General features: G+C 40.8%; 1 protein-coding gene across 1 annotated transcript in view; it reads right to left on the bottom strand.

The window, feature by feature from the left end:
- Nucleotides 1-26956, bottom strand: part of LOC131895713 (carcinoembryonic antigen-related cell adhesion molecule 1-like) — a 79674-nt gene that overhangs the window by 9348 nt on the left and 43370 nt on the right. The window contains 8 exon segments of the mRNA XM_059246240.1: nucleotides 643-918; nucleotides 2922-3113; nucleotides 3116-3175; nucleotides 3654-3704; nucleotides 3707-3738; nucleotides 3740-3929; nucleotides 14059-14334; nucleotides 18761-19036. Of these exon segments, the coding sequence (XP_059102223.1) occupies nucleotides 643-918; nucleotides 2922-3113; nucleotides 3116-3175; nucleotides 3654-3704; nucleotides 3707-3738; nucleotides 3740-3929; nucleotides 14059-14334; nucleotides 18761-19036 (1353 nt within the window).

The following is a 26956-nucleotide window of genomic DNA, read 5'->3' as shown; positions in this document are numbered from 1 at the left end:
AAAAAGTATCTCTACAGTGAAAAATGTATTGTTTCCTCCTCTCTTTGTCCTGTACTCAACACAATAGAACTAGTGTTTATGCAGTATTCATATTAGGCATTGGAAATAATCTAAAGAAGATCGGAATGTGTTGAAAGAAGTGTAGAGTAACATGAATATTTTACTAGTTTCTGAGGGTTGACTGTGTGACAGACTCAGACCCTAAACTCTTAATCACTTTGCATTTCTATTTGCTATATTGACATCTACTGTTGTTAATATTGACCGGGTCTCACAATGTAATCTGAGCTGGCCTTGTTATTCTATGTCTCCTGCTTCGTGCTCTCTCTATTTTGAGACAGGGTCTCACTATGTAGCTCTGGCTAACCTGAAACTGCCTACAAAACCAGGGTGATTGGGAACTCATAGAGATCCAACTGTCTCTGCCACTGGTGTGCTGGGGTTAAAGGCATGCAGCACTGTGCTCAGCTTGCTTGGTGTTGTATCATGAGATTAACAGGCATCCATCACCAAGCTGGATGTATTTGTTTCCTGAACAATGTTTTTCTCCTTGTGAGTTTGACCCATTCTGCACTCAGTTGATAAAGAAACTGCCCCTAACCCCAAACACTATGGATTAAGAGGGGAACAGAGATCACTCACGTATTATGTCCAGCTGGATGGGGTCACTCTTCTTGGAACTGATTTGATTGGATACTTCACACTGATAGTCCCCGGAATCCTCAATCCTCACAGAGTCTATTTGGAGGGTGCTGTTGTTGTGGGACAGCTTCATCCTGTCTGTGAGCTCCACACTCTGGCCTTTGAAGAGCCAATGGACAGAAATCCCAGTGTTGTTTGAGAAGCAGTTCAGAAACACAGAGGTCATACCTTTGAATGTGTTGTTGGTGACTTGGATGGAGGGTAGAGTCAGTGGATCTGTGGATAAATAGTGGAGGGACCAGCTGAGAGTCCTTCACCCTCAGAGATCTCAGCCAGTTCACAGGGCCATAGAATGAAGGGGTCCTCTGTAAGATTGCATGTTTGGGTTCAAGATATGGTCTGTAGGTAGAGAGCTGAATCTTACTCCTACCAAGATCACTCACAGTGACCCTGACTCAGGGTATTTGTGTAGATTCCACACTGGGAGCCTCTTCAGCCCAAAAGTCCAGAAATCTCATGGTTGGGAGGAATGTATTTCCCAATGATTTTTGTGGGGATTCTTGCTCCCACTTTCTGTTAACAGTCAGGTCCCTCTTTTATGAAATAACCTCCTGTTTATATTTAATTAAATAATTTGTCATGAGGTTAAGATGGCCCAGCTAATCTTAAAGGTGTTAAAGGCTAGACCTCAGGACTGGAAGAAATCCCTAACTGAAGGGTTTCTGTTTGTAGAAAAAAAATGTATTTCCTGCCCCATGGATATGAATTAAATACTACAGAGAAGAACTGAATAATCACAGTGCTGACCACAGCCTACAAGTCTAATCCTCAGGATTGATATTATTTGAGACAGGGTCTCAGTGTATAGTTCTAGCTTGCTTGGAACTTGCTATGTAGACCAGGCTCTCCTCAAACTCTTACTATCTACATGCCTCTTCCTCCTCAGTGCTAGCATTGAAGATGTGTGACACCACACTCAGCTATTTGGTTTTTGGTTTGTTGTTTTTGTTTTGGTTTTTGAGGCAGGGTTTCTCTGTGTAGCTTTCTGCCTTCTCTGGATCTTGCTCTGTAGACCAGGCTGGCTTTGAACTCAGAGATCCGCCTGCCTCTGCCTCCTGAGTGCTGGGATTAAAGGCATGTGCCACCACCGCCTGGCTGCTATTTGTTTTTTGAAGCTTGAGAAGAGTAAGCAAAAGAGCATCATCAGCTGTCAGTGACATGGTTCACCCTGACTCAGAACAGGGCTCCCAGGAACCTTCTCCACCCACTCTTCCCATCCCATGGAGTCAGAACTGAGACAGGAGCAGACCTGGGAGCAGAGGTCTAGTCCCCATCTGTGGGGAATATTCTCCTCCAATTTAGAGAATAAGAATATGAGCACAGTTGAAAGTCCTGGGTGTTCCTTGTAGGTCATGGAGGTCATAAAATGAAAATGGAGGGGACTGGAAAGCTTGAGTTAGGTACGGAAAGAAATCTTGACCTTGAGGCTCTCCTAATCATGGAAAGTCCCTTACACAAGCTAAGGCTTTTCAAGACTGGGAGAACCTCCTCCTCAAATTGCAAGCTGTGGTGGTATTGTGTTCCCCAAAATATTGTACACTCTAATAAACTTATCCGGGGTCAGAGACAGAACAGCCACTAGATACAAAAGCTAGAAAATGGTGGCACTCACACCTTTAATCCTAGCACTCCAGAGGTAGAAATCCCTCTGGATCTCTGTGAGTTCAAGGCCACATTGAAACAAGCCAGGCATGGTGACACACACCTTTAATCCCAGAAAGCAAGCCTTTAATCCCAGGGAGTGGTGGTTAAAAGCAGAAAGATATATAAGGCATGAGGACCAGAAACTAGAAGCATTTGGCTGGTTAAGCTTTCAGGCTTCTAGCTGCACAGTTCAGCTGAGAGCCATTCGGATATGAGAACACAGAGGCTTCCAGGCTGAGGAAACAAGATCAGCTGAGAAGCTGGCCAGGTGAGGTTAGCTGTGGCTTGTTCTGTCTCTCTGATCTTCCAGTGTTCACCTCAATAACTGGCCTCAGGTTTGATTTAATTAAGAAGACCTTTTAAGATTTCTGCTACAGCAAGCTTCATCCCTATCAGCCAGAAACCAGAGAACCAGGAGGCCAATAGACATAGGGATGGAGCAGGAGGCTTGGGGGAAGACTGAGTTTTGCTAGTTCCCATAGTCCTGGGCTGGAAATTAAATGCTTCTGCCACTTCCCAGAAAGCCAAAAGACTCCACTCCAAACCTGTAACTGATATCTCAGAGATCCCCTTACTAAGGACTGCAATTTTGTTGACTGTGGTCCTATAGACTCCAGGAAAAACATTATAGATGAGGCAGGAATAGGATCCCGAATTATTAGTATTGATATTGGGGATAAAGAGCTCTTGGGAGGATGACTGGAGCTCTCCATTGACAAACCAAGAGTACTGTTGAGGTGGGTTAGCATCTGTGTGGCAGGAGATGTGAGGTTTGTCCTTGAATGAAAATGAATATTTGAGGGGGATATGATCAGGACATCTGGACCATCTGAAGCAAACAGAACAAAGCCACACGTGATGTCAGCAGAGGGAAGGGGAAATCCTGGTCTGTAGAAGGCCATAGTATCTCTTTGAGCTGTGCTTTAACCTTAGTTGAGCAGGTCCTACCCAGAGCTGGGGTGCAGACTAGCAAAAGAGTACTCATTCAGCATGCACAAGCCCTGATCTTTCTCAAGCACAACACACACACCTCCCCATGGACACTCATGTGTGCACTGAGATTGAGTTCGACTTGTCCCCTGTCTCCATCACTCTGAGTCTCTCTAGGCAGAATTCCCTGCAACCCATTCAAGCTCATTGCTGGGCCTGTCCACCTATGCTTGGGCTGGGACAGAATGTCCTGGCAGCCTAGGTATCTGTATGGTAGGTCTGTGTCATGAACCCAAGGGGACTGGGACCGAGCATGGTATAGCTCTAGCCCTCTGTATTTAGGCAGTTGGGACCAGGATGAAACAGAAAATACTTACAGGTAATATTCAGAGAGAATGGGTCACTTGGAGAGGCACTCACTGAGTTCCAGTTTCACATTCATAGGGTCTTGTGTCAGTCCTCAACATTGAGTAAAATGAGAGTCCTGCAGTCATAAGACAGCTTCAGCCTGTCCTCTTTTGAGAGGCTTTGGCCATTTATCCTCCACAGGTGGGTTATATTCTGAGTCTCAGGCTCACACATTAATGCTACTGAGTCTTCACCCTCCATGGGATTGGAATTGTTGGTTGTGATGTTGGGCTTGGGTAGCAGTGCTGTGCTGACCACAGAGAGATGATTGCCTTGTGTGGTACTCTTGTATCTTACAAAGGCCTCTTACAGCCAGACATAGTCTCTTAACTCCCAGCTGACCCAGATACCGAAAGAATCAGGCAGGAAGCAAATTAAAGGCAGAAAGAGTGGCTGAGTGCTCAGAGATAATGGGGCCTCCTGTACTGTGTATGGAAGAAGCAAGGACTTTCTCATGAGAGAACTGAGCTGCAGTGTTTGGTGATGGTCAGACTCAAGACTTGGAATCACAATTATCATTTTGTATCCTGGTCCTCACTCATTGCTGCCTTGAGACACAAGGTTCGGGTCCCTCTAGCTACACTGACCTTGCCTGCTTTGTGTAGACCAGAGCCCTCCAAGCCTTTGCTGTTCAGGGCTGTCCTACAGATAGGTTATGATTAGTCTTCCCATTGAGATTCCCTGAGAAACCTGACAGCCTGTCTGAGATCTCACAGAGCTCAGGATCTGCCTGACATTTAGGTCGTGCTGGGTCACAGGTGGGCTATTCTTGTCAGGTGTTTGATGTTGATTGACATGAATCTGGGAGCCCTATAAGAATCCTGAGTCTATGAAATGATCTAGAAGAGTGAAGGCCACCTAGTAGGTGTCCATGATGGGGACCTGGAGATGTGGTTGTGGACAGGTAGCTTGTGTCACTGATGGCCTATGTGACCCTGACTCAATGACTGTGTTTGCTGTCTCACTTTTTCTATAATAGGACACATGGTAAATGATCATTGCTATGCCTGCAAATTAACCTTAAATGTGAACAGTGATCTGACCTTCCACCAAGCAGTGTGTGTCTATTAGTATTTCCTGCAGGAAATAATCCCTGGACTGCGGTGGGAGAGATGGCTCAGTGGTTAAGAACACTGGCAGCTCTTCTAGAGCTCCTGAGTTCAATTCCCTTACAACCATCTGTAATTAAAATGTGGTGACCCTTTCTGGTGTGCAGGCAGAACACTTTATAATAAATAAATAAATAAATAAATAAATAAATAAATAAATAAATAAATAAATTAAGGCTAATCGGACTGTGGGAAGGAAACACCAAGGAGCTGTTGGTAGAAATATGTAAATTTCACATTGGAAAGAGGTGCAGGTTATAAGCAACTCATAGACAATTGTAGTCAATGGCAGTGTACATTTCAGAGTAGTCAAGATAAATTTCCAATTTCTCACCCTAACAAATGGGAGATAAAAAGTGTAGTGGGTATTACAGAGTTGACTTAATAATTCTGTCTTGTATACAGACATCAAAGATTACACTCTATTTCTTCAGACTAAGTACAGTTGGGAGGCCATTTAAAGCACTATTAACAAGTAATAGACCATGGATCAAAACAGTGGGAATATCATTTTCAAGTGCCAAAAAATGTTACATATTGTACATCTGAACATGGGCCAAAATATATAAAGAACTCTCACAGTTCAACAATAGTAACAATAAAACCACAAGCAGCTCAATCCAAAGAGAAGGAAAAGACCTGACATTCCTTTTAAAGAAAAAGGAACAGATGACCAATAGAGACAGGCTGCTTAGTTTTTGTCTATTTGACAGACTAAATTCACATGGGAAGAGAAAACCTCAGTTGAGCTATCACCTCCATCACAATGGCTGGCAAGTCATTTTCTTAATTACTGTTTGGTGGAGGAGGACCCGGTGCTATCACCTTGCAGATAGCCCCTTTCTTATGGGCTCTGTAAGAAAAGCAGCTGAGCAAGTTGTGGGAGCAAGCCAGGAAGCTTTCCCCATGGTTCTTGCCTGCACTCCCCTCAATGACAGTCCCTGATCAAGACATTTAAGCCAAATAAACCCCTAACTGCCAAGTTGGTTTGGGTTGTGGCATTTCATCACAGTAACTGGAAAGCTATCTAGAACAACACATAAAGAATTGCTATGGCAGCTGGGGGTTGGTGGCACATGCCTTTAATGCCATCACTTGGGAGGCAGAGGCAGGCAGATATCTGGGATTTGAGGCCAGCCTGGTCTACAGAACGAGATACAGGACAGGCACTAAAACTTCACAGAGAAACCCTGTCTCAAAAAAACCAAAAATTAAAAAAAAATAGAAATGCTATGGAGTTATGCGTAGTGGCACATGACTTTAATCCAAGCACTCAGGAGGCAGAAGCAGGTGTATCTGTGAGTTCCATGCCAGACTGGGCTGCAGAGTGAGTTCTAAGACAACCAGGGATATACATAGAAACCGTGTCTTAGAAAACCAAAAATGAAAAAAAAAAAAAAAAGAAAAAAGAAATGCTTATGGGCCAGGCAAGGTGGTGCACACCTTTGATCCCACTACTCTGGGAATTCCAGCCTGGCCAGCTGGGAGTATATAGTGAGACCCTGTCTCAAAAGCAAAAACCAAAAACATGCTTAACACCAGTAGTCATTGTAAAAATGCACATGATTGACAGACCTAAACTGTACATTCTTAAGGATAAGTTATATATAAATTATAAGCTATTAAAGATAGTTATTAGGATACAAGTTAAAACTTGATCATCTTATAAATGATCAAATTCTCTATACAAATGTATGTTTAGAAACAGGCTAAATATGATGAATATTAGCATAACCAATTTCTTACTTCACCTATGACATTTAAAAAATGTTTAAGCCTCCCACTTTAAATTATGCCATGCCTCTTACAGCCAGGAATTAGTCCAAATTATACTTTGAGATCATTTAGATTATATTTCCATTTACCAGGTCTAAAGATAATTTGCCTTGCTATCCAATTTTCAATAAAAGATAGCTCACCAAACAGATTTCAGAATAAGCTTTTACTATTCCTTCATTAAAAGAAATTTACTTTACATTGACTGTTCTCAATAATCAATCACCTATGTCTCCTGACTAATTAAATACATAAATGCTTTTGGATGTAAAGTTTTTATAAGGGTATAAAAGTTTAGATATAGAGACTGTTTAGGAAAGTTAAAAAATAACTTATGATATATGAATTGCCAGTTATTGGGAGAGATAAATATAATATATAAACATCTAGGTATGGTATAAATGATACCCACATCTCAGTAAATAACCTAAAGATACTGAGGATGTATACCTATGTTAGATCTATGGATAAAGTTTTTCTTGAGATCTGAGATCTGAGATATATAGGCTTTAGAAATAGACTTATATATGCATTAGTACATTAGTCTACAGACGTCCCCCAGAAGAGACCTGGGGCTAATAAAAGGCCATAGCTCCTCCACTGTACAAGGTATAATAATTGTCCAAGGAATGATTGATCCTGACTTTACTGGGAAAATTAAGATTATTGTAAACCTCCTACAAAAACAATTCAGATTCTACAGAGCAGTGCCTAAGGGAGCTGCCAGTTTGGATTCTAATGTTATGGTCTTCTGGGTTCAGGAAATTAAATATTCCAGACCAACTAAACCCTTAAAATACAGGGAAAGAAAATAATTGACTTGCTAGACATAAGCATTGACATTTCTTACATTGTGTAATCCTGTCCTAAATGAATTTTTATTAATTTTGTTCAAAAGATAATCAGGACTTGAGATATATTATAAATGAAAACATTTCAGATTTCATACTCTAACTACCCTGCTGTTTTCTTGAGACTCCAAAGATTCATAATCTTGCTCTGACACATAACCACTGTTATAATATTGCTAATATGTCTAAATATTTTGTCTTTTTAGAAGGTTCTTATAAGCTTCAGGAGATCAGGATTCACCAATGCTCACAAGCCAAGAAGGATCAGGAGGAATGCAACCTGACTACACTTTATGTCTTCCACTTACAAATTCTCTTTTTCTTCTCTAGGATGGTGGGTTTTCCTTCTCTCCCTGGCCTGATATCCCTTTCTCTCATCTTCTAAAACCATAAATTTAATATTCCATAGGTATACTTAAGAAAAAAAGTTTCCTCCTTAAAACTCATCAAATGCATGTACTAATACATACATTTGTTTCCAGCAGAAATTCTGATGATTTAGAGAGTTACATCCTCTGGACTACAGACATGCTGTCTAGCTGCAGGTCTGCACCCCATCCTCCATCCTCCAGCCCACATGGATGTGTTGTCCAGCTCAGCCCTGTATCATGCCCTCTAGCACATGAGACAGAAAATCCTGCTACCCATGTCTTACCCTGCAGAGCCTGAAATAGCCTGTTCTTCCTGGGTTTCCACTGCATTCCAGCCTTTAAGACCCTCAGCTTCAGATCCATATCAGCAGGAAGTAACCATGAATGACTTCTACAGCCCCGTTGTGACTTATCCCACTTTCAGTGCTGAATTCCCCAGCCCAGGGGCTGTACTGCCCTTAAAAAATGCTCTATTATTAATACTATAAATTCTGCCCATGATCCTGAAATATATATACTATCAGATTTTCTCCTCAAGTACTTCTGACACTGTTCTGTATATAAGTCTTGCTATGTATACCCTGACACAGATTATTACAGTCCTCCCATAGCTAAATGGGTCAATATTGCCTTGATTACAAATTTTAATTATTAAGTCAGTTTTAACTGCAGCCTTGTTCCCACAGGTGCTCATGACTAACTCAAGTAACTCTTTATCTAATAATGCCTCTTTTAAATACAGTTTAACCAAATTAATACCACTAATCAGAGATTGATAGCGGTATATTCCAAACTAATCATTTATTTGATAAGTCACAATTATAGTAATTAGACACATTTGACTATATTATGCTATACTAGCTAATGATAGATTTTTATGGTACTCCTCTGCTCCCTTCTTGGGACATAGATATTCTGATTATATACAACTACACCTATTAGATGACTAAACTAATTCTCAGCTTGCCATCTACATAGACTATTGATTATAAATAATAATTAACCAATACTTTTCATTCTTCAAGTCATCTCCAAATTTAATTTTTTTTCATGTTTTTCTCTACCCTAGAGAGAATTAAACATTCTCTTTTTTTAATAAATGAAAACACTGGAACTGCTGCAAGCCATAGGAAAACATAATGGAATTCAGCTACTATCCCAAAAGCTGCTACTTGGAAAGGTCAAGGAATTTTCTAAAGGTCAAGTCATGGTTTAAGAAGTCTTGGTGATATTTATAGCTTTTGTATATAAATTAGCTGGTTCCTATAATGATTTTCTTGTATGCTAAGTGTGCTTCCAAGAACTCCTAACAGTGTATTTATCTAAAATACCCATCAAGCATCAAATCAAATAATCTCCAGAATTAAGGTAACAACTATAGAAACAACGCCCGTTTCCTAGGTCAGGAGGATAGCTTCATTTCTTGTGCAATTTAAGCAGAGACCCTCTTTTCTTATACAACCTCACTAACATTATAGACTCCTAACTTCTTACCTAACCACTTCTAGAAATGTAGACTGAGTACATAAATCCCCTTTTTTGATCTACTAACCAATCATTAGCTCTCAGTTGACCTCCTCTTTTACCACTCTCTTTTGGGTTGTAAAAGAAAGCCTGATATTCACTCCTTGAGGAAAATTTTTACCTGCCTTTATGACCCTGCAGGAATTCAAGCCTGATGACTTGCTCTGCCAGGGGATTGCTATTGATTGGGTTTATAACTGAATACCTCAGACCCGTGGCAAAACTGAGAGGTATAAGGAGACTTAGAGGAAGATTTTGAGGTGAGAACTTGAGGACAAGATGGAAGATGAGGAAGAGCCAGATAGGGAAATACTAGATGAGTAAGGCCAACATGAGACGGCCCTGTCAAGGCAGAATTAAGTTAGAGCTTAGAGGGGACAGTAGGTAAATATAGAGAGAAATCAGGTAAGACAGGAGCTAGGCAGGAGAACAGAACTGTAGCTCTGTAGACAGGATTTTATCCCAGATGAATAAAGTTGACAGACAAAGAAAGATCTTGGTTTCCTCAGATTCATTTCTAAAAAATAATTGTCAGTGTTTACAGGCTTCCCTTCTCGGCTCCTGGGAAGAATATTATTAAGGTGGGTCCTTAATAATATTTGAGAATAACTCCTCGATTTTTTTTTTACCACTATGGCTTAAAGTTATATTTCAACAACAACAAAAATTAGAATCTACAATCTCGTGGAAACTGAAAAATGCCCTACTGAATCACAAATCAGTCAAGGAGGAAATAAAGAAAGAATTAAAGACTTCCTAGAATTCAATGAAAATGAATGTACAACACACCTAAACTTATGGGACACTATGAAAGCAGTGCTAAGAGGAAAATTCAAAGCACTAAATGCCCCCATAAAGAAGTTGGAGAAATCTCACACTAGCGATTTAACAGCACACCTAGAAGCTCTAGAACAAAAAGCAGCAAAGTCACCCAGGAGGAATAGATGCCAGCAAATAATCAAAATGAGGGCTGAAATCAATAAAATGGAAACATATAGAACAATACAAAGAAGCAATAAAATAAAGACTTGGTTCTTTGAGAAAAACAACAAGATAGACAAGCCCTTCCCCAAACTAACCAAAAGGCACAGAGAGAGCATCCTAATAAAAAAAAATAAAAAATGAAAAGGGATACATGAAAACAAAAAATGAGAAAATCCAGAGAATGATTAGGTCATTCCTCAAAAACCCTAATCCACATAATTGGAAAATCTAAAAGAAATGTACAATTTTCTGGATAGGTACCATATACCAAAATTACCTCAAGACCAGATAAACAATTTAAATAGATCTATAACGCTTAAGAAACTAGAAACAGTCATTAAACCTCCAAAGCAGAAAAAGCCCAGGACCAGAATTCTACTAGATTTTCAAAGCAGAGCTAATACCCATATTCTTCAAATTGTTCCACATAACAGAAACAGAAGGAACATTTCCAAACTCTTTTTACAAGGCTACAGTCACCCTGATACACAAACCACACAAAGATGCAACAAAGAAAGAGAATTGCACACCAATCTCCCTCATGAACATTGATGCAAAAATACTCAATAAAATCTGGCAGATTGAATTGAAGAATGAGTAAATATATATATATATATTTATATCCACCACAATCAAGTAGGCTTCATACAGATATGCAAGGATGGTTCAAAATACATAAATCTGTCAATGCAATCTACCATATAAACAAACTGAAAGAAAAACCCACATGATCATCTCATTAAATGCTGAAAAAGCCTGTGACAAAATCCAACACCCTCTTCATGACAAAGGTCTTGGGGTAATCAGGAATACATGGAACATTCCTTAATGTAATACAGGCAATTTATAGCAGTCTGACAGCCAACATCAAATTAAATGGAGAGAAACACAAAGCAATTCCACTAAAATCAGGAAGAAGACAAGGCTGTCCACTCCCCCCATATTTATTCAATATAGTATTCGAAGTTCTAAGTAGAGCAATAAGACAAAAACTAAAATCAGGGGGATACAAATTGAAAAGGAAGAAGTCAAACTTTCCTTATTTGCAGAAGATACGTTAATATGCATAAGTGACCCGGAATTTCTACCAGAAAACTCCTACAACTGATAAACACCTTCCCACCTTGCTGGGGGAAGACTGATTGGGTGAGTTGAAGTGTGAGGATCTTAGCAAGTGTTCTTTTCACCTCCCTGTGTTTCTAGGTTAGTTCTCCCTCTTCTTTCCAATCCTTGAATTCCATCAACTTCATTGAGGCAATCATGTAAAGCTGTGAGAATGTTAGACAGGGAGATTGCAATTTTGTGTGTTGAATATCCAGCGTTTCCATCTTATTCTCAGGGTCTCAGTTGTGGCAGCCACGAATAAGTGGTCTCTTGTGGCTATGACCTAAATGACAGAATGCCCAGGCTATTGACCATGGTTTCTGCAGTGGGGTAGGACAGCAAGGCAGACTCTGTAAGACCCCAAATCCCTCTGCATGGTTACTGTAGGGAACTCAGCCTCAAACTTGTAGAAACACTGTTGGAACTGCACTGCAATCTAAGACATGCCTCCTTCTCTGCCTCCACAGAGATCATATCTGCATGTGTCCTGAGGGCTATCCCAGGCTCACCTTCACAAGTATATTCCTCCACTAATAACTTGCTTGTCTCAGCCCTTCATGGTCACATCCTGGAGGATGAAATATAGTAAATTACCAGGTTTACAAATTTTGCACCAGACACGCCCCTCATTTTTTCTCTCCCATTTTTATTTAGTAGCTCCTTATGTATCAATGCCGTCCTCACCTCTTTACTCCTTGTTGTGACCATTTAGGGTTCAAACCTCACCAGTCTGCTCAAGAGTGATTATTAATGCTAATGTTGACCAAGGTGGTATGGTATTTATGATGTGGCTGGCCCAGTATTTGTATCTGGTTTCATCTATATGATGAGTCTGTCACATAGAAATTATTTCCATTCAGAGGATGAAAATCTGGAGCTTAAAGTGGTTTTCAAAAATTACTAACATTGTGCTAAGACTGCACAATGTTGGAAGAAAAATCAGTTAAACAAGGGATGTTAGGAAGATGTGATATCCATGTAAAAGAATGAAGTTAAGCCTTCACCTAACAACATATACCAATCAACTCTACATGGATCAAAGACCTAACATGGATCAGAGCTGAAAGTCATCAGACTTTTAGGAGACAGGATGAAAGCACCTTGAAATTGGATTTCAAATGTTGTCTTTGTTGTGATGACAGATGCATCATATGGGCCTTTTGGCTGCTTATATGCCTCTATACCACATGCATGTTTTCTACATGAGGAGGACAGAAGAGGGGGTTGAATTCCTTGGAACTTCAGTTACAGACAGTAATAAGCTGCCATGTGGGTCCTGGGAATTGATCCCCTGTTCTTTGGAAGAGCTGCCAGGGCTCTTAACTATTGAGCTATCTTTCCATGCATTTGGTTTATGGGACTGGAGAGATAGCTCAATAGTTACACATCAAATACACAAACACACACATCTACTACTACTACTACTTATACTACTACTACTACTACACACCACAAAAAACAGATATCAGAAAAAAGGATTCTTGTGCAAGGAGCATGAGGATAAGAAACTCAGTATATGGGCCTCCAAAACGGCTCAGTTGCGAAGAGTGCCTACTGTATTCCCTCCCAGTACCTACCCCCAACTGCCACACAGATAGATATAAATGCACAAACAATGTGGGCCAGTGAAATGGCTTACCAGATAAAGGGCTCACTCACGTACCTTAGTTCAATTCTCTGTCCCCAGAGAACTGGCCCCCACAAATTGTCCTATGACCTCCACACACTAGAGGGGAACAACCATGCAAAATGAATACATATGCAAACGTAGTAAGAAACTCAATACAGGTCCTTTCTATCTATGAATTTTATATTTATGGATCAAAACCTTGGAAACAAACTACTTGGAAAAGTATTTCTGGAATAAAAAGTGTATTGTTTCCTCCTATCTTTGTGCTGTATTCAACAGTATTCATATTAGGTCTATGCAGTGTTCATATTAGGTATTGGAAATAATCTAAAGAAAATGATTGTGTGGTATGGGGTATAGCAGAACATGAATATTTTACTAGATTCTGAGGGTGGTCTGTGTGTCTGACTGAGACCCTAAACTCTTAATCACTTTGCATTTCTATTTACTATATTAACATCTATTGTTGTTATTATTGTCCGGTCTCACAATGTAATCTGGGCTGGCCTTGTGCTTCTTTTTTATTGAGATTTTCTATTCATTTCACAAACCAAACACAGATTCCCCTTTCCTCATTTCCCCAGTCCACCAGTGTTCCTGCCCAATACACCCCTTTTCCTAACTCCTCCAAGGCAATGTCTCCCATGGGGAGTCAGCAGAGCCTAGTCCATTCAGTTGAGTGGCCTTGTACTTCTATGCCTTTTGCTTCATGTTCTCTCTTTTGAGTCTATATAGCTCTGACTAACCTGAAACTGGCTACAAAGACCAGGGTGGTTAGGAACTCATAGAGATCCAACTGTCTCTGCCTCTGCTGTGCTGGGGTTAAAGGCATGCAGCACTGTGCTCAGCTTGCTTGGTGTTGTATCATGAGATTAACATGCATCCATCAACAAGCTGGTTGTATTTGTATCTTGAGCCATGTTTTTCTCCTTGTGAGTTTGACCCATTCTGCACTCTGTTGATAAAGAAACTGCCAACCCCCACCCCAAAAGCTATGGAGTAACAAGGGAGGAGAGGTCACTCACCTGTTATGTCCACCTGGATGGGGTCACTCCTCTTGGAACTGACTTGATTGGATACTTCACACTGATAGTCCCCGGAATGCGAACTCCTGGCAGAGACTATTTTGAGGGTGCTGTTGTTCAGGGACAGCCTCATCTCATTCGTGATCCTCAGACTGTGGCCTTTGAAGAACCAATGAATTGAGATCCCAGTGTCGTTTGACAAGCACTTCAGGAACACAGAGGTCAGGTCTTTGACTGTGTTGTTGGTGAATTGGATGGAGGGTTTAATCACTGGTTCTGTGAATAAACAGTGGAGGGGATCAGCTGAGAGTCCTTCACCCTCAGAGATCTCAGCCAGCTCCCAGGGCACATACAATGAATGGGCCCTCTGCAAGATCACATGTTCAAGATATAGTCTGTAAAGAAAGAGCTGAATCTTACTCCTACCAAGGCAGCCCACAGTGACCCTGACTCAGGGTATTTGTGTAGATTCCACACTGGGAGCCTCTTCAGCCCACATGTAGAGAAATCTCATGGTTGGGAGAAATGTATTTCCCAATAATATTTGTGGGAATTCTTGCTCATATTTTCTGTGAGTGTGAACAGTCAGATCCTGCCTTTATGAAATAGCCTTTTAAGGACTGGGAGAAATCCTTAACTGAAGAAATTCTGTTTGTAGAAACATTTTAATTCTTGCCCCATGGATATGGATTAAATACTACAGAGAAGAAGTGATTAATCACAGTGCTGACCACAGCTTACCACTCTAATGCTGAGTACTGATATTTTTGAGACAGGCTCTCACTGTACAGTCCAAGCTCATGTGGAACTTGCTATGAAGACCAGGCTGGTCTCAAACTCACACTATCTACCTGTCTCTCCCTCCTCAGTACTGGCATCAAAGATGTGTGCCACCACACTCAGCTGACATATGTTTTTTGAACCTTGAAAAGAGCAAGCAAAAGGGCATCATCAACTATCAGTGACATGGTTCACCCTGACTCAGAACAGGGCTCCCAGGCACCTTTTCCACCCACTCTTTCCATCCCATGGAGTCAGAGCTGAGCCACCCCCCTCACCCATGAGACAGGAGCAGACCTGGGAGCAGAGGTCTAATCCCCATCTATGGGGAATATTCAACTGTGGGAGTTACTCTAAACCTCATAGAAGAGAAAGCAGGAAGTAAGAGAAGAAGAGAAAGGCTTGAATACATTGGCATCAGAGATCACTTTCTAAATATAACAGCAGGAGCACAGACACTGAGAGCAAAAATTAATAAATGGGGCCTCTTGAAACTGAGAAGCATTTGTAGGGCAAAGGAAATGGTTAATAAGACAAAATGACAGCCTACAGAATGGAAAAAGTTCTTCACCAACCCCACATCTGACAGAGGACTGATATCCAGAATATTTAAGAATTCAAGAAATTAGACATCAAAATACCCAACAGTCCAATTAAAAATGGGCTATAGAGCTAAACAGAGAATTCTCAACAGAAGAAGCTCAAATGGCTGAAAGACATTTAAGGAAATACTCAACATCCTTAGTCATCAGAGAAATGCAAATCAAAATGACTCTGAGACGCCATCTTACACCTACCTGTCAGAAGGGCTAAGATAAAAAACACTGAAGACAGCTTATGTTGGAGTGGATGTGGAGCAAGGGGAACACTCCTCCACTGTTGGTGGGAGTGCAAATTTGTACAGCCACTTTGGAAATCAGTATGGCAATTTCTCAGATAATTGGGAATTGAGCTCCCTTAAGACCCAGCTATACCACTCTTGAGCATATACCCAAGGAATGCTCAATCATACCACAAGGACACATGCTCAGCTATGTTCATAGCAGCATTATTTGGAATAGCCAGAACCTGGAAACAAGCTAGATGCCCTTCAACTGAAGAATGGATAAAGAAAATGTGGTACATATACACAATGGAGTACTACTCAACAGAGAAAAACAATGACAGCATAAAATTTGCAGGCAAATGGATGGAACTAGAAAAAAATCATCCTGAGTGAGGTAACCCAGACTCAGAAAGACAAACATGGTAGGTACTCACTCATAAGTGGATACTAGATAAAAAGCAAAGGATAAGCAGACTGCAACTCACAGCTCCAGGGAGGCTACCTAATAAAGAAGACCCTATGAAAGACACAGGATTGCCCAGCGATGGAGAAATGGATAAGATCTACTGATCAAGCTGGGGTTGAGAGGGGGTGATGGAGGGCAAGTGTCAGGGCAAAGAGAGCTTAGGGGAGCACGAGGTCCTAGCTGGATCAGGAACAGAGTGGGAGAACAAGGAAAGAGATACCATGATAAATGAAGCCACCATGGGAATAGGAAGATGCAGAGTGCTAGAGAGGTCCCCAGAAACCCACATAGATGATTCCACTATAGACTACAATGACTCCACATAGACTACTGGCAATAGTTGAGAGGGAGCCTGAGCAGACCTACACTGGTGATGAGATGGTCGAACACCCTAACTGTCATGATAGAACCCTCATCCAGTAACAATGGAGTAAGATGCAGAGATCCACAGCTAAGCCCCAGGTGGAACTCCAGGCGTTCAATCGATGAGAGAGATGAGGGATCATATAAACAAGAGATATTGAGACCATGATTGGAAAAAGTACAGAGAAAACTAGTCAAACTAGAAGAAACACATGAACTGTGTCCAATAGCTGAGGAACCACCAAGGAACTGGATTAGACCCTATGGATAAGTGAGACAGTTGTTTAGCTTGAACTGTTTAGGAGGACCCCAGGCAGTGGGACTGGGACCTATCCTTAGTGCATGAGCTGGCTTTTTGGAACCTAGTGCCTATGCTGAGACACTTAGCTCAGCCATGGTACAGGGAGGAGGGGATTGGACCTGCCCCAACTGTAGGTACCAGGCTCTGTTTACTCCCCAGAGAAGACCTTTCTTTGGAGGAGGTGGGAGTGAGGGGTGGGTTGCGAGGGGAAAGGCTGGGAGGTAGGATGAGGGAGGAGTGGGAAATCTGTGGTTGATATGTAAACAAATAGAACATATCTTAATAAAAAAGAAAAGAAAAAAATATAAAAAATTCATTTCCGCTGGCTCTTTTGTATTTATTGCTGTGAAACAGAGTTGTTCTATTGAGTTACAGAACTTGGAAGGCATTCTTGCTGTCCATCTGACACTCTGTGACCAGATGAGTTTTGATCAGGCTGCTAACATTGTTCAATGATGAATGAATAATCAATTAAACAAGGGATGTCGGGGAAAATGGGATATCCAGGAAAAAGAATGAAGTTAAGCCTTCACTAACAACATATACAAATCAGCTCTACATGGATCAAAGATCAGAGCTGAAAGTTATCAGACTTTTAAGAGACAGGATGAAAGCATCTTGAATCTGGATTTCAAATGGTATCTATTGGTATCTTTGTTATGATGCCAGATGCATCATATGGGCCTTTTGGCTGCTTATATGTCTCTACAGAAGATGCATGTTTGGTTCCTGAGGCGGACAGAAGAGAGTGTTGAATTCCTTGGAACATCAGTTATAGACAGTAATAAGTTTCCATGTAGGTGCTGAGAATTGAAACCCTGTTCTTTGGAAGAGCTGCCAGGGCTCTTAACTATTGAGCTATCTCTCCAGTCCCATAAACTATATATATATACACACACACATACTACTACACACCAAAAAAACCCAGTTATTAGAAAAAAGCATCTTGTGCAGGGATGTCATGCTTCAAATATCAGCATGAAGATAAACTCAGAATATGGGCCACCAAGATGGCTCAGTTGGGAAGAGTGTCTGCCGTACTCCCACACAATACCCACCCCTAATTGCCACACAGAAATAAATGCACAAACAAATGTGGGCCAGTGAAATGGCTTAGCAGATAAAGGGCTGATTCTCCCATCTGAGTTCAATCCCATGTCCCTGGAGAACTGGCTCCCACAAACTGTCTCCTGACCTCCACTCATGGGTGTGGGACATGCACACAAAATGAATAAATATGCAAATGTAGTAAGAAACTCATTACAGGTCCTTTCTATCTATGCATTTTATATTTATGGAATGAACCCTTGGAAACAAACTACTTGAAAAAGTATCTCTACAGTGAAAAATGTATTGTTTCCTCCTATCTTTGTGCTGTACTCAACACAGTAAGACTAGTGTCTATGCACTATTCATATTAGGCATTGGAAATAATCTAAAGAAGATCGGAATGTGTTGAAAGAAGTGTAGAGTAACATGAATATGTTACTACTCTGAGAGTTGACTGTGTGACTGATTCAGACCCTAAACTCTTAATCACTTTGCATTTCCATTTGCTATATTGACATCTATTGTTGTTAATATTGACCGGGTCTCACAATGTAATCAGAGCTCAGCCTTGTAATTCTATGTCTCCTGCTTCGTGCTCTCTCTATTTTGAGACAGGGTCTCACTATGTAGCTCTGACTAACCTGAAACTGGCTACAAAGACCAGGGTAGTTGGGAACTCATAGAGATCCAACTGTCTCTGCCTCTGATGTGCTGGGGTCAAGTGCATGCAGCACTGCGCTAAGCTTGCTTGGTGTTGTATCATGAGACAAACATGCATCCATCACCAAGCCTGCTGTATTTGTTTCCTGAACAATGTTTTTCTCCTTGTGACTTTGACCCATTCTCCACTCTGTTGATAAAGAAACTGCCCCCATAACCAGCACTATAAAGTAAGGAGGGAGCAGAGGTCACTCACGTATTATGTCCACCTGGATGGGGTCACTCCTCTTGGAACTGACTTGATTGGATACTTCACACTGATAATCCCCGGAATCCTCAATCCTCACAGAGTCTATTTGGAGGGTGCTGTTGTTCTGTGACAGCTTCATCCTCTCTGTGAGTACCACACTCTGGCCTTTGAAGAGCCAATGGATTGAGATCCCAGTGTCGTTTGACAAGCACTTCAGGAACACAGAGGTCAGGACTTTGACTGTGTTTTTGGTGACTTGGATGGAGGGTGTAGTCACTGGATCTGTGGATAAATAGTGGAGGGGACTAGCTGAGAGTCCTTCACCCTCAAAGAAATCAGCCCGTTCACAGGGCCATAGAATGAAGGGGTCCTCTGTAAGATTGCATGTTTGGGTTCAAGATAAGGTCTGTAGGTAGAGAGCTGAAATTTACTCCTATCTAGATCACTCACAGTGACCCTGACTCAGGGTATTTGTGTAGATTCCGCACTGGGAGCTTCTTCAGCCCACATGTCCAGAAATCTCATGATGGGGGGAATGTATTTCTCAATGATTTTTGTGGGGATTCTTGCTCACACTTTCTGTGAGTGTGAACAATTAGGTCCCTCTTTTATGAAATAGCCTACTGTTTATATTTAATTAAACAAATTGTCATGGTGTTAAGATGGCCCAGCTAATCTTAAAGGTGTTAAAGGCTAGATCTCAGGACTTGGAGAAATCCCTATCTGAAGGATTTCTGTTTGTAGAAGAAAATGTATTTCCTGCACCATGTATATGGATTAAATACTACAGAGAAGAACTGAATAATCACATTTCTGAGCACAGCCTACAAGTCTAATCCTCAGTATTGATATTGTTTGAGACAGAGTCTCACTGTACAGTTCTAGCTTGCTTGGAACTTGCTATGTAGACCAGGCTCTCCTCAGACTCATACTATCTACATGCCTCTCCCTCCTCAGTGCTAGCATTAAAGCTGTGTGACACCATACTCAGCTATTTGTTTTTTGGTTTGTTCTTGTTGTTTTGGTTTTTGAGGCAGGGTTTCTCTGTGTAGCTTTCTGCCTTTCCTGGATCTTGCTCTGTAGACAAGGCTGGCCTTGAACTCACAGAGATCTGCCTGCCTCTGCCTCCAGGGTGCTGGGATTAAAGTTGTGTGCCACCACTCCCTGGCTTTTATTTGTTTTTTGAAGCTTGAGAAGAATAAGCAAAAGAGCATCATCAACTGTCAGTTTCATGGTTCACCCTGACTCAGAACAGGGCTCCCAGGCATCTTCTCCCACTCTTCCCATCCCATGGAGTCAAAACTGAGACAGGAGCAGACCTGGGAGTAGAGGTCTAGTCCCCATCTGTAGGGAATATTCTCCAATTTGGAGAATAAGAATGGGAGCAAAGTTGAGCCATGGGTGTTTGTTGTAGGTCATGGAGGTCATAAAAAGAAAATGGAGGAGACAGGAAAGCTTGTGTTAAGCACAGAAAGAAATCTTGACCTTGAGGCTCTCCTAACCATGGAAAGTCCCTCACACAACCTAAAGCTTTCCAAGACTGGGAGAACCTCCTCCTCACATTACAAGCTCCATAACTATTAGCCAGAAACCAGAGAACCAGGAGGCCATTAGACATTGGGATGAAGCAGGAGGCTTGTGGGAAGACTGAGTTTTGCTTGTTCCCATAGATATGGGCTGGAAATTCAATGCTTCTGCACCTTCCCAGAAAGACAAAAGACTCCACTCCAAACCTGGTGCTGATATTTCAGAGATCCCCTTACTAAGAACTGTAACATTCTTGACTGTGGTCCTATAGACCCAGGAAAAACATTATAGATGAGGCAGGAATAGGATCCGCTATTATTAGTATTAATATTGGGGATAAAGAGCTCTTGGGAGGATGACTGGAGCTCTCCATTGACAAACCGAGAGTACTGTGCAGGTGGGTTAGCATCTGTGTGGCAGGAGATGTGAGGTTTGTCCTTGAATGGAAATGAATATTTGAGGGGGATATGATCAGGACATCTGGACCATCTGGAGAAAATAGAATAAAATCACACATGATGTCAGCAGAGGGAAGGGGAAATCCTGGTCTGTAGAAGGACATAGTATCTCTTTGAGCTGTGCTTTAACCTTAGTTGAGCAGGTCCTACCCAGAGTTGGGGAGGAGATTAGTACAAGAGTACTCATTCAGCATGCACAAGCCCTGATCTTTCTCATGCACAACACACACACCTCCCCATGGACACTCATGTGTTCAATGAGACTGAGTCTGACTTTTCCCCTGTCTCCATCACCCTGAGTCTCTCTAGGCAGAATTCCCTGCAACCCATTAAAGCTCAATGCTAGGCCTGTCCACATATGCTTGGGCTGGGACAGGATGCTCTGGCAGCCTAGGTATCTGTATGGTAGGTCTATGTCACGAAGCCAAGGGGACTGGGACCGAGCATGGTATAGCTCTAGCCCTCTGTATTTAGGCATTTGGGACCAGGATGAAACAGAAAATACTTACAGGTAATGTTCAGAGAGAATGGGTCACTTGGAGAGGCACTCACTGAGTTCCAGGTTCACATTCATAGGGTCTTGTGTCAGTCCTCAACATTGAGTAAAATGAGAGTCCTGTAGTCATAAGACAGCTTCAGCCTGTCTTCTTTTGAGAGGCTTTGGTAATTTATCCTCCACAGGTGGGTTATATTCTGAGTCTCAGGCTCACACATTAATGCTACTGAGTCTTCACCCTCCATGAGATTGGAATTGTTAGATGTGATGTTGGGCTTGGGTAGCAGTGCTGTGCTGACTACAGAGAGATGATTGCCTTGTGTGGTACTCTTGTATCTTACAAAGGCCTCTTACAGCCAGACATAGTCTCTTAACTCCCAGCTGACCCAGATACCGAAAGAATTAGGCAGGAAGCAAATTAAAGGCAGAAGGAGTGGCTGAGTACTCAGACATAATGGGGCCTCCTGTACTGTGTATGGAAGAAGCAAGGACTTTCTCATGAGAGAACTGAGCTGCAGTGTTTGGTGATGGTCAGACTCAAGACTTGGAATCACAGATCTCATTTTATTCCTGGTCCTCACTGACCCATTGCTGCCTTGAGACACAAGGTTCGGGTCCCTATAGCTACACTGACCTAGCCTGCTTTGTGTAGACCAGAGCCCTCCAAGCCTTTGCTGTTCAGGGCTCTCCTAAAGATAGGTTATGATTAGTCTTCCCATTGAGATTCCCTGAGAAACCTGACAGCCTGTCTGAGATCTCACACAGCTCAGGATCTGCCTGACATTTAGGTCGTGCTGGGTCACAGGTGGGCCATTCTTGTCAGGTGTTTGATGTTGATTGATATGAATCTGGGAGCCCTATAAGAATCCTGAGTCTACGAAATGATCTAGAAGAGTGAAGGCCACCTAGTAGGTGTCCATGATGGGGACCTGGAGATGTGGTTTTGGACAGATAGCTTGTGTCACTGATGGCCTATGTGACCCTGACTCAATGACTGTGTTTGCTGTCTCACTTTTTCTATAATAGGACACATGGTAAATGATCATTGCTATGCCTGCAAATTAACCTTAAATGTGAACAGTGATCTGACCTTCCACCAAGCAGTGTCTATTAGTATTTCCTGCAGGAAATAATCCCTGGACTGCGGTGGGAGAGATGGCTCAGTGGTTAAGAACACTGGCAGCTCTTCTAGAGCTCCTGAGTTCAATTCCCTTACAACCATCTGTAATTAAAATGTGGTGACCCTTTCTGGTGTGCAGGCAGAACACTTTATAATAAATAAATAAATAAATAAATAAATAAATAAATAAATAAATAAATAAATTAAGGCTAATCGGACTGTGGGAAGGAAACACCAAGGAGCTGTTGGTAGAAATATGTAAATTTCACATTGGAAAGAGGTGCAGGTTATAAGCAACTCATAGACAATTGTAGTCAATGGCAGTGTACATTTCAGAGTAGTCAAGATAAATTTCCAATTTCTCACCCTAACAAATGGGAGATAAAAAGTGTAGTGGGTATTACAGAGTTGACTTAATAATTCTGTCTTGTATACAGACATCAAAGATTACACTCTATTTCTTCAGACTAAGTACAGTTGGGAGGCCATTTAAAGCACTATTAACAAGTAATAGACCATGGATCAAAACAGTGGGAATATCATTTTCAAGTGCCAAAAAATGTTACATATTGTACATCTGAACATGGGCCAAAATATATAAAGAACTCTCACAGTTCAACAATAGTAACAATAAAACCACAAGCAGCTCAATCCAAAGAGAAGGAAAAGACCTGACATTCCTTTTAAAGAAAAAGGAACAGATGACCAATAGAGACGGGCTGCTTAGTTTTTGTCTATTTGACAGACTAAATTCACATGGGAAGAGAAAACCTCAGTTGTGGAATCACCTCCATCACAATGGCTGGCAAGGCATTTTCTTAATTACTGTTTGGTGGAGGAGGACCCGGTGCTATTACCTTGCAGATAGCCCCTTTCTTATGGGCTCTGTAAGAAAAGCAGCTGGGCAATTTGTGAGAACAAGCCAGGAAGCTTTCCCCATGGTTCTTGCCTGCACTTCCCTCAATGACAGACCCTGATCAAGACATTTAAGCCAAATAAACCCCTAACTGCCAAGTTGGTTTGGGTTGTGGCATTTCATCACAGTAACTGGAAAGCTATCTAGACCAACACATAAAGAATGGTATGGGAGTCGGGTGGTGGTGGTGGTGGTGGTGGTGGTGGTGGTGGTGGTGGTGGTGGTGGCACATGCCTTTAATCCTAGCACTTGGGAGGTAGAGACAGGCAGATATCTGGGATTTGAGGCCAGCCTGATCTACAGAGGGAGATCCAGGACAGGCACTAAAACTTCACAGAGAAACCCTGTCTCAAAAGAACCAAAAATTAAAAAAAAAAAGAAATGCTATGGAGTTATGCGTAGTGGCACATGAATTTAATCCCAGCACTCAGGAGGCAGAGGCAGGTGTATCTGTGTGTTCCATGCCAGACTGGGCTGCAGAGTGAGTTCCAAGACAACCAGAGATATACAGAAAAACTCTGTCTCAAAAAACCAAAAATGAAAAAAAAAGAAAAGAGAAATTCTTATGGGCCAGGCAAGGTGGTGCACACCTTTGATCCCACTACTCTGGGAATTCCAGCCTGGCCAGCTGGGAGTATATAGTGAGACCCTGTCTCACAAACAAAAACCAAAAACATGCTTAACACCAGTAGTCATTGTAAAAATGCACATGATTGAGGGACCTAAACTGTACATTCTTAAGGATAAGTCATATATAAATTATAAGCTAAAAAGATAGTTATTAGGATACAAGTTAAAGCTTGATCATCTTATAAATGATCAAATTCTCTATACAAATGTATGTTTAGAAACAGGCTAAATATGCTGAATATTAGCATAATCAATTCCTTACTTCACCTATGACATTTAAAAAATGTTTAAGCCTCCCACTTTAAATTATACCATGCCTCTTACAGCCAGGAATTAGTCCAAATTATACTTTGAGATCACTTAGATTATATTTCCATTTACTAGGTCTAAAGATAATTTGCCTTGCTATCCAATTTTCAATAAAAGATAGCTCACCAAACAGATTTCAGAATAAGCTTTTACTATTCCTTCATTAAAAGAAATTTACTTTACATTGACTGTTCTCAATAATCAATCACCTATGTCTCCTGACTAATTAAATATATAAATGCTTTTGAATGTAAAGTTTTTATAAGGGTATAAAAGTTTAGATATAGAGACTGTTTAGGAAAGTTAAAAAATAACTTATGATATATGAATTGCCAGTTATTGGGATAGTTAAATACAGTATATCAACATCTAGATATGGTATAAATGATACCCACATCTCAGTAAATAACCTAAAGATACTGAGGATGTATACCTATGTTAGATCTATGGATAAAGTTTTTCTTGAGATCTGAGATCTGAGATATATAGGCTTTAGAAATAGACTTATGTATGCATGAATACATTAGTCTACAGACGTCCCCCAGAAGAGACCTGGGGCTAATAAAAGGCCATAGCTCCTCCACTGTACAAGGTATAATAATTGTCCAAGGAATGATTGATCCTGACTTTACTGGGAAAATTAAGATTATTGTAAACCTCCTACAAAAACAATTCAGATTCTACAGGGCAGCGCCTAAGGGAGCTGCCAGTTTGGATTCAAGTGTTATGGTCTTCTGGGTTCAGGAAATTAAATATTCCAGACCAACTAAACCCTTAAAATACAGGGAAAGAAAATAATTGACTTGCTAGACATAAGCATAGACATTTCTTACATTTCAGGAAATGATTGGCCAAGTACTTAAGACAATTATTACTCCTTCATCTCATATAGGTCTAGGTCAAGCTAATATTGTAACCAAAAGCTCAGAAATATTAAAATGGCCAGACAAAAATTTATGGCCTATTCTGCCCACAGGCATTCCTTTTATACCTAACACTGTGGGGAAGAGACATGCTGCTATTAATTTGTGTATCATTAATCTCTGCTATGGACTAATATCAGCTCAAATGCTATAGATGAGTGTTTCACTTAAAAGAACTTGGGTAAACAAACAAAAGTCATAGTTGAGCCCATTATTCTAGAAATTATAAATGATAGACATGGCCTAGGGTATCAAAATTAATCTGAGGCACCACTTTTGACTGCTGACCCCACTACTTGGAAATCTGGTGCTCCTATCTGGGTTAAACAATGGACTTTTAATGCTGAGAGAATTGTAGCTGCTACTTGTCTGGTGGAAGAGAAGCTTAAAAATAGGGCATATAAAGCCTCCCACCAGCCCTTGAGTCACCCCAATATTTGTTGGTTAGAAAAACTCAGGCTTACAGGGTGTTACAAGACCTTAAAAAATTAAATGAACTTTATTGGAGCCAAGGGGAGCTTCACAGCCTTGATTGCCATCTTCCACAGCCACCCCTGGAATTCAAAATATAATTGTCATGGACTTACAAGATTGCTTCTTCACCCTACATTCTCACCCTAAAGATTGTCAGCATTTCACTTTAAGCTTGCCTTCTAACCTGACACAATGGTAGTCAAAAGCTTACATGCAGAGCAGAAAATATGTGTTCTGTTTATCCAGAACACATTGATTGAGCTGAGTCCCTCATCATCTATATAGATTAACTATCAGAACTATCTGTAAATTATAGTTTCCTCACTGTCCCCCAACCCAATTGTATATATCTATATCTATATCTATATATCGATATCTATCTATCTATCTATCTATCTATCTATCTATCTATCTATCTATATCTGTGAGTGTGTGTGTGACTGTGTTTGAGTATATATATATATATATATATATATATATATATATATATATATAAATACATTTATAACACAGGTGACGTTATATTTATAACAAACTATAAAACATATGAGTCTATAGACTGGCAGATAAGTCTATGCTAGGTACTTTCTAATGTTGTCCAACAATTACAAATTCTCTCCCTATGGAAATTCACCCATGAGGCCTATGTCCTTATGATTTTTGTGTATGAAATAAAGAAATAATACTCCATTTATTCCACTGCTTTAAAATTTTAAGAAGGCCTAGAGCTCATAATTGGACAAAAGCCTTATTATACTTCAAGAGCTCTTAACAATTGGTGCTTAATGATTCATATCTCCCACTACAGACATCCCTTATTATCCACAGGCCAAGCCACAAAGTTACACCTAAGCCTCCAGAACCTTCTCACTTGTATTTGTAAAGGTCCTGATGTTTTCATAATGTCATAAAGTGGATATGCTTACATGTTTTCACAGGATACTTACCCATCTTTATGAATCCTGGATTGCCTGGTCACACCACATGCTAGGCCGCTGCAGGACAAAGGTGCTCTAAAGCTGCCAGTCTGAAAGAGGCTTATATTTACCTCTAGATTCTTAAATATTGAGCTGTGACTTTATGAATAAATTGATACAATTCCAGATCTTTTTGACGAACTCTGTTCATCAATTATATCAAAACTTGTAGAAATATGATTAGAAATAATCCTGTCCTAAATGAATTTTTATTAATTTTGACCAAAGATAATCAGGACTTGAGATATATTATAAATGAAACATTTCAGATTTCATTCTCTGACTATCCTACTGTTTTGTTGAGATTCCAAAGATTCATAATCTTGCTCTGACAAATCACCACTGTTATCATATTACTAATATGTCTAAAGA

The sequence above is a fragment of the Peromyscus eremicus genome, chromosome 1, assembly GCF_949786415.1.
Source record: "Peromyscus eremicus chromosome 1, PerEre_H2_v1, whole genome shotgun sequence".
Classification (NCBI taxonomy): Eukaryota; Metazoa; Chordata; class Mammalia; order Rodentia; family Cricetidae; genus Peromyscus; species Peromyscus eremicus.
Note: the sequence above shows the minus strand (reverse complement) of the source record. Positions and strands in the feature narration are given on the sequence as shown.